Raw genomic sequence first — 15,157 nt, forward strand, 5'->3', positions numbered from 1 at the left:
GCCCATGTGGGATGACACCCAGAAACAACATGCTTGTGACTTGGGTGTGGCGGATGGTCTCCTTGAGCAGATGCAGTCCTGGGCAAGCCCTGCAAAGCCACCAGCTTTTCAGTGCCCACAGGTCCCCTTCACGAGAGGAAACAGCCTACTGACCACTACAACGCAGATGCCTGAACCAGAGGCTGGAGGAAAAACTCCTGTACTGGTGTGTAACGGGGGGATTGCTGGAATTTTAAATGAGACCTGACCCCTCTCTGGGAATTACCCTCTGCTGACAGCCCAGGGGCACAGGGCTCCTCCAGGGCCTCCGGACCTGCCACCGCTTTGAAATGCAGCTGCAATTCCCTGGGGGCAGAGGGCCTGGCCAGGGAAGGCTGATCCCAGCAGAAGCCAGGCCTGGAGCTCCCTTGAGGCACATTTCTCCTGGGAAAGCAGCACCAATGCAATGCAATGGTGTCAGTGCAATGCAAACGGTGCCAACCTTCAGAGGCTGGCCTGGTGGAGGGGAACGGGGACTGAGTGACAGCAAGGGTGCTGGGACTGGCTGGACCACACACCTGGGAGCATTCAGCAGTGATGGGTAGGTAGCATAAGGGTTTACCCTGGCCAGCCTCCCCTACCACTGTGCCCTCTCCGCCACGGCTAAGCACCCCTCGGCCTGCAGACACAACCACTCCCGGCATAGCGAAGCACCCATGGCCTGCTCGGTGCTGCCAGCATGCTCCTGCCTTCCCTCCTGGGGGTTTCTTCGTGCCCTGCCGCTGACAAATGCATTCCCTAACAGCTCCTGACACGGCAAGCTGCCCCTCCCGCACGCTCAGCTGTGCCGTGCGGCGGTGGGAGAGAAAGCGTGCAGTGATCGAGGGCGAACGAGCGCTTCTCCTTCACGCCGTCACCTGGGACGCTGGCGCTGCCCTGCCCCTCACCCCCCATCCTGTGCTTGGCAGCTCCTGCATTGCTTTCTCCTCTGCTGAGCTCTTCCCCCCTTCTCTATCTCTCTCACTTCACTGCCTCAAAACAAGTCAGAACAATTTGCACACACACAGACCCATGTTATTATTCTTAAGATAGCAGGATGCATCTAACACAGGGAGACGGGGCCTCTTCTCTCTCCACCCCAAGCTCAGGGACGGCACTGGAAAGGAAGAGGTAAATGCACAGGTGCAAACCCATCGGGGCAGGGGGACCCAGACTGCAACAGCAACCCCAGGAGAAAGCAGCAGCCTAGAAAAGGCACTGGGCCCCCCCTCCCACCTTGCACTTGAAGCCCGTGTTACGCTCCTCAGGGGAAGGGCTTTAAAAATATGTGTAGAAGGAAAAAAGAAAACAAGACATGAAAATGCCTCGGAGCCGAGAGAAGACGAATGCCAGCACGGGCTTCCCACTCAAAAGCAACACCAGATAGCAGCCAGCCCTTGCTCCTCGTCTCTAAACCAGTCTCAAATGACAGTATCGTGCTCCGCCGTTATTGAATTTGAGAATAAACCTCTTCATGGGGAACCATCTCGCTAATGCAAGATTAAATTGGTCCTGCGCCTCCTTTCTGATCTCGGAGACGGGGTCCATGTTTGCCATATCGATCGCTAAAGTGCCCGTCGTGCCGCCCGCAAGGAGGACGCGGGTGCGCTTGCAGGCTCCGGAAAGCCACCGGCGCTCGCTCAGACGGCCGAGAGCCGCTCTCTCTGCCTGGAGGCATCTCCGTGTTGGCTCGATGTCGTGTGGGGACCCCCAAAGGAGCACGGCGGGGGGCACGCACATGCACGCCCCCCGGCCTGTCAGCGACAGCTCCTTCCCGAGCGGGAACCAGAGACGGCAGCTTCTCTCCTAGCGGCTGCACCTCCGACGGCTAGTTCAAACCCGGGCGCTCGCAGCAGTATGTTGAAAGGGAAACATTCCTCTCTTCAAAGGGCGCCTGGGCCCTCGGTGGCTCTGGCTCATGTTTGTTATAACCCCAAACTGCTTGTGCTCTGCACGACTCTGGTTTTAATCACTTATTCATCACTGCAGCTTGACGGCCCCTCTCCATTCCAGTTTGAAGCTTTTAAGCCCTGGCTCTGCTGCAGGCATGCTGAAAGGAGCAGGCGCGTGCCCGGGGACCTTGGAGCGTAAGTAAATACGACAGGCTCTGGTTCCATGTTTTATTTCCCCCCACGCACATCAAAAGGCATTACCGGGGAACAGATGCTGAGGGCAGACGCCGGAGCTGGGGAGAAGGGAAGGAAAGAGGGATCTTCTTCGCGCCGGGGCTGCGAGATGCGATCAAACAGAATCCATCCGCCGGCAACCTGCTCCTCCCACCCCAGCTTCTCCCCGAGCCCAAAATAAAATCGCCTCTCTGAAGCCACCGATTCATCGGTGAAAAGACAACTGCCTTTCTCCAGCTGACAAGGGAGGGGAATATGCTTCCCCAGCAAGCTCGCTGCAGCAAACTAATTGGGAGCGACTCTTTGGCACTCGCACGTTCCTGAGTGAGGTTTGCTTCTGTCACAAAATCAGAGGCTTGTCCATGCTCACAAATGTGATTCGGCCTGGCACAGGCAGCTGCAGCCCTGCATGCTTGCCTGCCAATGCACCTCCGGGCATGGCTATGGCAAAGGTGTCCTAGCAGCACGGGCTAACTGACCTGTGCTAGCTTAACCCAACTCGCAGAGGTAACAGCGGGAGCTCGGGCGTGCGTTAGTAACCAGAGCATGTGTTTTTCAGGGAGGCTGGCTACGTACTACGGTTGCTAACACGTGCCAAAGGCCACGCTGCTGTGTCTTCCCTGCCCTCGTCACCCCAGCTGGCTAGATTAAGTTAGCGTGGGCCTGCTAGCATCGTCAGCCCCGTGGGTAATAACAGCCAAACCCTCCCATGCCATTGCTCCAAGGTGCAGACATGCTGGGCTCATGCTAGCTGTGCTCTTCCACAGCAAAACGCCGCTTCCTTAATCCCACTTGCCACCTTGGGCTTGGCTATGGGGTGAATTTACAGCTAGACGCAGGCCTGCAATAGTGCTGGTGATATCTGGCCAGCACGGGTACCTCATGCCCCCAACCCAATGATGCAGACAGGGTGAGGGCAGACACCGCTGATATCTCTGTGAAGCATTGCCCATGCATTATTCCCCCCATATTGCAATAGCTCATTTTTGCTGAGGTCTGCGAGCCGCTGACTGACCCTTTGCGGATCACGCGGGCCACAGGAGAGAAACCACCGGATGTTGGATCCTTTCCCCACAGGCTGCTCAAACCGGAGCAAGAGCAACACGGGGCAAAGACAACCCACTCTCCCTTGCACGTACTCAGAAGACGATGATTCCCTCATTGCTGGCTGGACCAACGTGCACTCAGCACTCATTTCCGCACCCCAAGGCAGTCCCCGTGGCTCACGGCTGACAGACCAAGCTCCCGGCAGCAGGGACCACTTTTTGTTCTGCATCTGGACAGCGCTGAGCTCAGGGCACCCCTGTCCGTGCCTAGGACTCATGCGTGCAACCCTTACCCCCGAGAAGCAGGGCTACAGAGGTGCAAGGAAGCTGGTGCTACCACTCTCTGTACCGTTTTCTTCGTGGGGATAAAGAGAGAGTTTTGCTGCTCATGGCTGTCAACGCTGCCATGATGCGAAACGGAAGCAGCATCGGATCTGTGCAACTGATGGAGAGAGGGACGCTTTCGAGCTCACGGCACTCGCTCCTGTTGGCTCTCCCAAAGCCAGGCCCAGCTCCCTCGTGGCTCCCTGCAGCTTTGGAAAGAAGAAGGGTCCCTCCAGAGCAATGAAAAACACTGCCCGCATGCAGAGATGGCTGCTTCTATGACACACCCAGCCCCACGGGCTCCGGGGGAACGGAGAGCAGCCTGAGCTGCCATCCATGTGCATTCCCAGAGATGCACACACCGAAGGCACTTAACTCGCCACATACGAGGAGCAGACGGTGATGCGGGGAACGAAGGGCCCATTTATAACCCGTTTATTAATAAATGATTAATAGATGCAGCGATATTCTTTAATAACTTCCAATAAAAGGAGCCTACAAAAAGCTTAAGCAAGACATCCCTACCAGATGGTGCTATAAAGTAAATTATAACATGTACAGTAGCGAGCGCAAAGTAACGGATGCCCTCGCTTCGTGACGAGAAGCCGATTTTATGCAGAAACTTTCATGCCTGGGGTGGCTCTCCATGCTTTAATGAGCCTCGTGGCCTCTGCGGCAGCTTGCGTGCTGCCCCAGACACTAGATGCTGCTAAGGTTGGAGGGGGCGTTGGGGTTGTGCCTTCGTGGGCAGCTCCCATGGCCAGACACCATCCCCTTAGGGATACAAGCCAGGCTTGGGTCGCGGGGACCCGAACCCCCTCCAAAGAGAGGATGCTGCTGGCGCCAGCGAAACCAGACTCGCATCTGCGCCAATCAGGGCAGGCCGCAAACGAGGCGAGTTAATAAACACCGTAACGATCAAGTATTTATTTTGTATAATGAAGTGTGAGCGATTAAAACCCAAACACACATCGGGCAGGCGGCTGCGGTTTCCCTTGAACCCCTGCCAGTATCACTCACGGCGAAATGTGTCTGCGGCAGGTTCTGGGACTTGTTGTGATCGGCGCGTCAAGTGTTTGCGCTGCCGTCCGGGTCCCGTTGTATCACACCGTCACGGACTGCTTTCTCAAGGTGCGATGGAGGGGAGGCGGGGGGGTGGGGGTGGCAGCAAAACTCCTCGTGCAAAATTCTCCACTGGCAGCCACTCCACTGCTTCCCTGAAAGCTGATTTCAGTAGCAAAGGGCGTGCTGGAAACAGCTGGTGAAAATAGACTGGAACCGAAAGGCAGCTGGCATGAAACTCCACAAGAAAGCCTTATTTACCCTCGTGTGCTTCTTTTGTAGTGTCGATCAAACCGCTCCCCGCTCCCCGAGGAGCCCCTCAGAAAAGCAAAGGGAATAAATACATTTAAAAAAATAAAATAACATAAGCCCGGGAAGACGACTGACGTCCTTCAAAGCTGAGAGGCAGCTGAGAGCGCCCGGGGCAGCGCCGACTTGGGGCACGTCCCCCAGTGCTGTCCTCGTGTGCCCTTCGTTGTCAACTCCTGCCGCGCGCTTTGATCAGGGCCCGGGTCTGCCCTCCCCCTCCCCTGCCCCGGCAGACCCCATCCTTCAACGTCAGCTCATTGATTTGCAGATGTCGGGAGAGTGGCGCAGAAAAAACACACGGAGAGAAGGGACAATCAATCACCACGTGCCACCGGGGGGTGGCGAGGAGAGGAAGGAAGGCGCGCGGGGCTGGGGGCTGGCTTTGCTCCGAGATGAGGAGCATATTCTTCGTCCCACCCACGCCTCTGTGCACTCCCCAGGCAATAGGCCCCAAGGCCTGGCTTTCTGTGACAAGTCGGTGGAGTGCTTGGAAGAGATCAAGTGCTGCAAGTGAGCAGCAGGAGCCCGCACGTTACCCGGAGGCGAGCGGGATGAAGGCTAGCACCCAAGCAGGGGAGGAAGGGATGACTTCAAAGATCCAGGAGAGTAATACCAGAGCTGAGCTCCTTTGAAACACTTTGCATGCACACACTCTGCATTTAAATTTTAAATAGCCAGGCCAGCCAGTCGCAGCAGTCTCTTGGGGCCGTGCCCCACCTGGGTTCAGCTCCCAATGTCTGGCTCCTTGGGGCTGTGTAGGCCAACAGGCTCAGCCCCTTCAGCAGCAGTTCCTCTGGCTGGTCCAGGGGTGAGGAGGGGAAGAGGCTCTGGTGGAGGGTTTTTTCTGAGGAAGGCTCTCGACACGGTGAACGGGGACACACGGAGCTCCCCGGGGCAGCAAGAACCACCCTGCTACCAAACGCAGCCATGTCCCGCATCAGCTCATGGCTATCACACCCCGCATAGAGACACCAAGACAGCACGGCACATTTTCAGTGCGACGTGGGAGGGGGTGGGGGCTACAGGATTGCAAGACTCCTGGTTACAGATTTACATTCCCACAAAGCAGCTTTCAGCGCCAGAAGGACCAATTCTTCACCGCGTGGCGATGCTTCCAGCCAAGAAAGAGACCGCGTTCATCGGGAACCGAGAGCGAAGCTCCCGTCTCAGTCGCTCCATCAGGAAGGCAGAGGCTCCTCTGAGCAAGGCAACATTTGGCCTTAAGCCTCTGGCACATCAGAGGTAGAAAGCCTCCACTGACCCATGCACAGAGCTGGCAGAAGGCCAAAGGGCAGAGGGTTCCTGAGCTGCTGTCTGGACTGCTTTACTTCTTCCATGCCTGGGATCTCTTGCATATATGTTAACAACCTTTTGCAGCAGCGGGATGTCGGCCGCCGCGGTCCCCTTGCTTTACCTGTGGAAGGTTCAGGTGTGATGTCAGGGTTGACGGCAGTTTTACTAAGAGATTAGATTATGGATCTCTATGGGGCGGTTTGGGTAGGGAGGTGCCTTCCAGCCCTGCTTCTTCACGGTTCTAGGAGCCTCTTGTCACATCCCCATAGCACATGCTGCATCAATGAGACAGGGAGGGGCAGATGGAGCCATTACTCTGGGTGGGGTTATGTTTTTTCCAGGCAGCTTGGCCTGACTCTCAGGCCATCACAGCTAGGAAAGAGCTGGCAGGAGCGGGAAGTGAGCAACCAGACACGGAGCCTGGGATTACAGTGGAAAGCCTTCCAGGATTTTGCAGTTTTACAGACGCGATGCAATTTCCATCCTGCTTTTAGCTCAGCTGGTAGAAAGCCTTCTCCTTGGCTCTTCTAAAAGCCCTGGCACCTGCAGCCAGCCCAGAGGCGCTGGGAAGGATGGGCACCGCGGAGCCAAATGTTCAGGCATCCTGTCTTCTCTCTCCTCCTCTCCACCCAGCTTGCTACAGTCGGGCCTACCTGCGCTGTGTAAACAGCTACTATTAAGTGGGCACATGGCCTCTATGCTGGTCTAACATCCACTGGTATGGATTTATGGGGTAATTCCACAGTGGATGGGTCAAATTACTCTGGAGTAGGCATCTGGCTCTTCTGTCTGCTCTTTGTCAGCGCCAGTTGGTTCCACATCGTGTGTCCAGGCATGCTGATCACACGACTGCCTTTTCACCTGGTTGGGGCAACGTCCAGGGAAGAGGCGCCGACCAAAACTGTCTCCAAGCCAGTCACATGTGGACAAGTCACTCAGAAACCTGCAGGGACTGGCAAGAACTGAGCCCATCTCTTTGTTTGCCATGGGACTTTCTCCAAAGCCCGTCACCACAGTAGATGAATGAAAGTGTGGGCATGAGTGATCTCCTCCACCTCTTCAGGGCTATGTCAGGGGCTTTCTAACCAGGCAGCCCCAGGCCAAGCCAAAGGGGGTCGTGCGCCACTCCAAAGCCATGCTGCCCTTCCACAGATACTTTGCTTCCTTTATGACTGCCGCATGCTGGCATTACTGTGGTACAAGGCAGAAGCAGGCACTGGGCTCAGAGCTTCCTGCAGCGGAGGGGGAAAGCATCCTACCAATGTCCCCTGCTTAAAAAGGCGGTTTGCCCACTGTCACTTTCTCTGAGAGATCCTGAAACCTCTGAGCTTGCCAACTCCCAGGCATCGAGGACCCAGAACGGGGGGACTACAAATCACCACTTCTAGTCCCGATAAATTCATTAGCATCTCAAAGATGAAGAGCAGCATTGGTCTAAAACTGAGTGTTAGGATTAGTTTCACCTGCAGCCCCGGACACCGAGGCAGCACTATACCACATGCAACAACACCAGGCACAGAGTGCAGACACACAACATGGTTATATCTGCAGGCATGAACCAGTCCACCCTGCTGCCATACGCTGCTCTCCTGTCTGCTCCCAACTGTGGTGTGACGGTGGCGTATAAAGCCAGCATAAGTCACACCAGGATAAATGCTCCACGAGGCCAAGCCATGAGTACGAGTGCACTTAATACACAGAAGATGGTACAGGAAAGGCTCTCCTGAATATGGCAATACAGGGCAGCAACCAGGGGGCTCAAGGTAATGTCCTGATGGTGTGCTGGGTGATAAATGTTTTCATCTATAGCCAGAAAATGAGCACAGTTATTCCCCGTGTGTGCGCGTGGTCTTAGTGAGTGGAGGAGTGTAGCTCTCACTGGGTAGCACAAGTCCCTTGGCTTCACTCAGGGGCACAGTGATATTATGGATCATAAGCCACGTCCTAAACAAGCTCAAACCTCCAGGAGAACTTGCTCTGCCCCACACCTCACCTTCCACTCCACGTGTTTTTAAGCTGCAGACGCGCTGCCAGGAGCAAAACTGGCTGCAACTGCACGAGGACCCTCTCCAAGCTTGCCCCGATTCGAACTCATGGGGCTAGATCTCACAGGCAGTCCCCCAGGCCTACCGTCTGTGCGCTGAACTCGGGCAGCATGATGCACGTCGCTCCCACCCACAGTGGGCACAGAAGCTTGTTGATCACCCCGTGCACGTGGTGCAAAGGTAGCACGTGCAGGATAACATCGTCCTTCGTCCACTCCCATTTGCTGACCAGCCCGGTGACCTGCAGGGAAATAAATCTGGTGTGAACTTGACCCAACAGACAGAGCTCTCATGACAGCGTTCTGCAGAACCAGGGACCACTGCTCAGCCCCTGGCTCTGCCATGAGTAATGTACCCGGGTCGGTGTCTGGGCCTGGAACGTGAGTGTCTCCAACAAACACCGGCGCTGGCACAGTCACCACTGATCTCTCAGCCCCTCTGCTGACAGCATTGATTATGCTGCTGACAGAAGGAAGCTGCCCTGCGCTGGCTCTTTCAGATCCATAAGGAATAGTGACGAGGGACAGGAAATCAATGCGCCATAAATGGAGAAGCAAAGTAAACCCCACGCTGGGGACGGAGCAGGCATCCCAAGCTTCCACTGGGCTTTATTTCGAAGACACCAGCTATTCTGGAGCAGCAGGCACACGGGGCTGGCTTTACAGAGGAGTCACTTCCAGCCTGCCTACGAACCAAAGGCATCTGTGCCGTGGCATCGCGTCCCATCACTCCCAGGCCTCCACTGCCTGTCTGAGCAGAGCAGGCTTCAGGCGGGGAGCGTATCCAGCAGTGCTCTGCTGCCATCGTTTAGCCTGCCTTTCACCAGATCAGAGCAGTTGGGACCCCAAATTTCCCCCCCCCCCCCGTGATAGTAGAGCCCTGGGTCCATCTAGCCAGGTCCTCACAGCTCTCTCATTCCCAGAGCATGCAGCCAGCTAGAACCATTTGGGCCCTACACCTCATCGTGAAAGTGCAGTGCGTTTCCCTCGTCTTAATGGGGTGATTTGATCAGTTGCAGGCAGCAATCCCAAGCTGCCAAGGTGGAGAGCAGGCTCCTTCAGCCTTCTCATCCTTTTTGGCTCAGAGAGCTAATGGATTTTTTTGCCTTGGGGATAGATAGCTAAATAATGCACAGGCTTGACAGAAGCGTGGGCTGCATCGCGTTCAGCTTCAGCGAGGGGTTAGATGTTTTCACTCATCCCACAGAAAGGCGAGCCGGGGGGCAGAGGAACCCTTTGTGGGGATCCCGATGATCTTTGGGAAGCCACCCACAAGACCCTCCACCCAGCCTGCTACAGAGTGCAACGGCTGATGTGAAGCAGGGCTTTCATCCTAGGGCACCTGCTGCATGGCTCTGGGATGGGGCTGAGCTTTCAAGGAGCCCAATGAGAGACCCAGTGCCTCTTTGTACAGCTTGAAAACCAGGCCCCTGGAAGGCCTCTCACAGATACTAAACCCACCAGCTGCTTTGAAAACCACGATGCTTGTTGCCCAGCTGGGGTGGAGAGTGGCACTCACCACAGCCTGTATGTTCTGGTGGGTGCTGAGGACGCCTTTTGGGCGGCCCGTGGTCCCACTGGTGTAGATGATCATGGCTCCTCTGTCTTTCCACTCCGGACTGGGACTTGCTAGCGGGAGCTCCTCCACAGCCGCCTGGCTGGCCGTGGCCCAGCTACCGGAGGGCGGGAGGGGCAGGAGCGGTATTCCCAGCCTCTCCGTGCTGGGCACGACCTTCCCCACGTACTCCTCCGCAGCCATGAGCAGCGCACTCTGCGAGTCCTCCAGGACATACTCCAACTCCGACACCGGGTGCTTCCGAAAGAGGGGCACGGCGATGGCGCCACTCATCCAGGAAGCCCACTGGGCAACCACGTAGGAGGCATCATTGGGGCACAGGAATGAGACCCGCTCTTCCTTCAGGTCTGTGCCGCGACATCCCAGCACCTTGCAGATCTGCTGGGACAGGCAGAGGCTCTGCACGTAGAGGTCCCTATAGGTGTGCTCGCCATGCTGGTCAATGATGGCCACTTTCTCGCCGAAAGCCAGAGCTCTGGTGAAGACGGGCGCGACCCTGCCGATGCCGACTGAGCTCATCGGGCGCAGACCTCTCCCACAGGATGCCCGGCTCCACAGTCCGTGGAGCACCCGGCGCCAACTGTGGGTATCCCGGGCAAGGCACCGACCCAGCCAGCTGGCATGGGGGAGCAGCAAGGCCCCTGCCATTCTGCGTGGTTGTGTGGTCCACCTGCCACTCTGCAGAAGAGAAATCACCCGAGTCAGTGCCTATGCAGAGCTACAAAATGCTCCCACCAAGGAAAAGGCCTTGCCTCCATGCACTGGCTACCCCTTCCCAACCCTGCTCCAATGCTAGCACAGCATCCCCTCCCCAGAGAGGCTCGAGATCATGATCTTACTTATACTACCCGAGCTAACAACAGGCCAGGACCTACTGGAGATAATCAGCATGAGGTAGAGCACCGCGTGCAGCCAGAGACCACCCAGCCAGGTGCGGCAGAGCTGGGAAGAGATCCCAGGCCCGGGGTCTTGCCTATGTGACACGACTTCATTAGAAACCATTACAACGTCATTAAGCAGCCACCACGGGCTGGTTTTCGCAGCCCACGCACATGCAACGGTTGACTTGGGGGATTTCTTACCAGGCCACTGAACACCACTGACATGCACAAAAGTGAATAACTAACAGCACTGGCGAGAGCCAGGCAATGTGCCAGCAGGCTCTCAATCGCCTCCTGACCACACTAGGGCAGTTTCCCTTGACCCAGGGAGGGAAGTCCTAGCTTCCCCTGAACCATGTGCAAGAGCCCTGTTAACCAGTCCAAGGTGGAAAACCTGTCCCCAGGGAACTGGGATGAGATGATGGTCTCCCCTGTGCAAGGCTATCCAGGAAGGTGGGGGCTGGCATGAGAGCAATGCACCCGGATGCTTCTGCTAAGGCCCCACGAAGGCATCACTGTCCATTAAGCCACGAGAGGAGGTCCAGGAAAAGGCACCTGTGGTTTCTTGGCCATGGAAACAAGCACGAGGAATTTTACACGTTACTAATCAGCTGCTTGAGGCCTTGTGTTTTGGGGTTTTTTTAAAGCAACACATTTGCTACCGTAAGAGCCGCCGCTTGCAATTCCTCAATGCGACAGGTGGAAGATAATGAAAGCAACGTGTTTGTATGCAAAATAGACACGGCGTGCTTAGGGATAATTAAACCGTCCCTTGACTTCAGACACAGGGAGGCAGTGGGATATTGGGGAGGAAGAAAGGGAGCAGCTAGAGAGAAGAGCTGGAGTGGCCGTGTGTGAGGGCTGCGAGACAGAAAATCTCCCACACCCTTGGCCTAAAACAAAGGAAAGATGCTGCTTTATTGAATCTCATGCACTGATCCACTCAAAGAATCAAGCCAGGAGCAGAGAGAAGGAAAAACAGGGAACAGGCTGCAGCAGGACAGGAGGGAAAGGACTTTCCGACCCTGCAGAGTGGTGCTATTACGGACTGAAATATTAAAGATTAACTCAGCAAGTGGAGTATCCCGAGGGTGACCTCAGACACGCCAACGCCCAAAACGCACTGGTGCTTCCCTTCCCCAGAAGACAGTGGGACAGCACACTCGGCGGGCCTTCAACCTGCCTGCTTTTGCACAACTTCTTAAAAAAAAAATAAAAAAATCTGTTACTGCGGCAGGTGAAGTCCAACCCAGCTTAGCCTCCTGGAGGGTGAAAGAGCAGAAAGCAAGCAGCAGCTGGAAAGGCTGCTTGCAGAAGAGCCAAATGCTCAGCTGTAAACCCTGCTTAGCACCAGGGGTTATGCCCCTTGCCATAAACAGGTCTAGTTTTCGGCTGGGTTGGGCTGCCTGCCTTGTCCCCCTCTTTCCGCCCGCTTTGCCCGCACCCCTTCCGACGTCTCGATTACAAACCCTGCCAGCACGTTTTATTTTTGCGTGCCGCCCTCCAATTTCTGTTTCTGCAAAGAAGCCTCCAATTCAGCGCGGAAACATCTGGGGCGGTTGCTTCTTAAACCAAGAAGTTTAACTTGGAAACTGCACGTACACACACGAGCCACCCCGATGGAAAGAACCCCCCCCCACCCCGCAGGTGATGACAGTGAGCGTGACATCTTTCCACTGCTTGCATTTCCCTTCGCAGGCTGGAAAGAGAGAGAAAAAAAGAAAAGACAGACACTGCCGATTGTTAGCAAACGCAAAATCACCTCTGTCGAGCGAGCGGCCTTAAGGCCAGACTGGCAGTGAGCGTGGAGAGATGTTAACAGAGGTGTTAATGGGCAGCGACTGCGTCTTCCCGTGTCACGCGGAAGGCGCAATGTTCCAGGCCGGTACGGTTAAGTACATGCAGCACGCCTGGCTTTCCCTGCACGGCTCAGAGAGCCAGGTGTTAGCCGGCACTTTGGAACGGCGGCTTCCAGGAATCGCATTATCCTCTTTTCACCACAGCGCCAGTCCAGACTTAATGGAACAAGAAGCAAGAGCCGCTTTAACTGGTCCAGTGCATTTATGGGCTCTGGAGAACCGGCGCTGCATTATGGAAGTGCTGGGCCACAAAGAGGGGCAGCTCCCTGGACACCACCGGTTGTTCGGGGGGCGGGGGGGGCGTTCAGCAAGTCACCCAAATCCATTTTGTGACCGGCAGGCAGCTGTCCGGGCTCAAATCTTGGCGCTGCAGCCAGGGATTCGGGTCTTTAAAGAACGATCCTACCCTGTTACCACCATGGCACAATTCTCGCTGGAGAGCTGAGCTGGGCACGGTAATGATGGGCTACTGCAGAATTCAAATCCTACAAATACAGACATGGGGGGGGGGGAAGGAAACAGAACCAAATCACTTCTGTCTGGAGGAGAAAAAGGGGTATAGGACCAATGAAGGGATGTAAGGAGTTAAGAGCCTCCCGTCCAGCCCCTGAACCCCGGCCCCCATGTTGCGCTCAATCAAACCGATGTTTTGCAAGGGTGGGGGCACAGGATTCGCCCTCACTTCTCTCCACTTGTGAGCTAAAAACAGAAAGCGATCTCCAAATGCCGAGCGAGCCGTGCGACAACGCACAGCAGTGACAGGTGAGACAGACCCATCAACGTCGCTCCGTTTTACAAGACACTAATAGCCCCGTATCGCTCACACCACAGCAGCAGGAAGACAAAGGCAAGGGGGGGTGGTACTAATCCTGCCTGGAAAGCAGCAGGGATTGGAAGTGGAAACCTGCCACTTGTTTCAAGCGATGCTGCCTTGCAGCTTTTGGGGGTGAAGACACTGGCTGGGTCAGAATGACATTAAAATAATGGGCAGATCATCTCCTGGCTACCTCTGCCTGCCCTACAGGCGCCACCGTGTTATGGACCGTCTCCGCCGCCTTCTTGCACCTGTACGCTATGCAGCACAGCAAGCCTCCTCTTCCTGAAGAAGCAATAAAGAGACCAGGCTGTGCAACTCGAAGCCATGCAAACCTCCCGATACCGTCAACCAGGCCAGCCAGGAGAGCTCTGCTGGGAAACAAGCCTGCACCGGCCCCCGACAAGGGCGGACGGCAGGGCAGATTTGCACCACACACGTTCAAATGAAAGCTGGATAGAAACCAGCTATAAAGTTGTTAGGGGTGGGCCATGTTGGTCTCTAAGGACATAGACAGACAAGATTCTTTGGGTAAATCCGATCTCTTTTATTAGACCAACTCAACTATTTCCAACTACTTGAGCTGGTCTAATAAAAGAGATCGGATTTACCCAAAGAACCTTGTCTGTCTATAAAGCTGTTATGCATTTCCAAGTACTAACTCAGTAGTCGGCTGGCTCTTTTGAGACCCAAACAGACATTTTTACGGCGTGATAATTACTTCTCATGCGTGGCCAGTCTACATTTATTGCGTGATTCGCCTGTTAAGTAAGAGATCGATACTTTGCACGGGCAGCTGTTCTAAAAGTATGACACGATTCATCACTCAATTGTGCCATACATGTAACGTGTAGCCGGGGCCACAGACTAAATAAAGCATAGGCATAAGCAGCAGCTAGGGCAGCATCATTAGCCACTACCAGCAGCATCTCTAGTCAGGCAGTGCTGTTGGAGTCCATGGCTCATTATCATCTACCTGATCCCCTCCAAACTCTTCATTCAGCAGGTGTCAACAACCCTCTTCTTTTTCATGGTCTTGATGCTCCACCCATCAAGCTAGCCTTCATTCTGCAATGCCTGTCCCCGCAGCTCCTGCTTCCCAACCCTCTTTACAATGGATTTCTGTATGGTTTTTGCTTCCATCTGAAACTGAATCACTCAGCCGTAGCCCCCTCACATATGAGTCAAGCTTCGAGTTTCTTTTTAACTGGGGAAAAAGAGGTGTTGTTTCATATGGGATGATGCATCTCAACATCTGCACCCTCCTTTCCAAAATCCTAGATCCTAGAGAAAGAGAGAGCTCGTACACAGACGCGGGGCTGGAAGGGAGCTCCAGGGGTCACAGCTAGCCCAGCCCCTGCCAGAGGTCATGCAAACCAACCCAAAGAAACCATCGTGGAACCCCGTGGTGAAACAACCATCAGCCCCGACACAACACGAGACATCACACCCAAACCTGCCACCCGGCAAACAGTGGCAGCCAATGCCCTGCTTCTGTAAAAGGCTGTTACTGCACACTCAGGAGATCCCACGTAGAGCCGTGCCCCCGCTGCCGAGGAAGGCAACCCCCACCCCAGTCCGTATCAATGTGACCATGGTGCAAAATCCTTTCTTGGCCCCAAATAGGGTGTTGGTCTGACCCCAAGCAGGGGGCAAGACCTCCAGCTCTGGTCCTAGCAGTAGCATTGGCACAGCCCCTCTTCTCCCATTCCTTCTCTTCCCTGCTCACCACTGCGCCCAGCTGACCAGGAGGCAGGGACTTCTCCAGAGCTGCTCCTGCCCTGCTCCAACCTGGTGCTTGGAGC

At 55.3% G+C, this 15,157-nt stretch overlaps 1 protein-coding gene across 1 annotated transcript in view; it reads right to left on the bottom strand.

The window, feature by feature from the left end:
- The window catches only part of ACSF3 (acyl-CoA synthetase family member 3), a 112,554-nt gene extending 99,643 nt beyond the window's left edge, over window positions 1-12,911 (bottom strand). Inside the window, 5 exon segments of the mRNA XM_019505384.1 lie at window positions 8,309-8,464; window positions 9,742-10,476; window positions 12,442-12,551; window positions 12,554-12,599; window positions 12,601-12,911. Of these exon segments, the coding sequence (XP_019360929.1) occupies window positions 8,309-8,464; window positions 9,742-10,476; window positions 12,442-12,551; window positions 12,554-12,599; window positions 12,601-12,663 (1,110 nt within the window). The 5' untranslated portion in view covers window positions 12,664-12,911.
- Between the last annotated feature and the right edge of the window lie 2,246 nt (window positions 12,912-15,157).

The sequence above is a fragment of the Gavialis gangeticus genome, unplaced genomic scaffold, assembly GCF_001723915.1.
Source record: "Gavialis gangeticus isolate Ggan-Ray unplaced genomic scaffold, GavGan_comp1, whole genome shotgun sequence".
Classification (NCBI taxonomy): domain Eukaryota; kingdom Metazoa; phylum Chordata; order Crocodylia; family Gavialidae; genus Gavialis; species Gavialis gangeticus.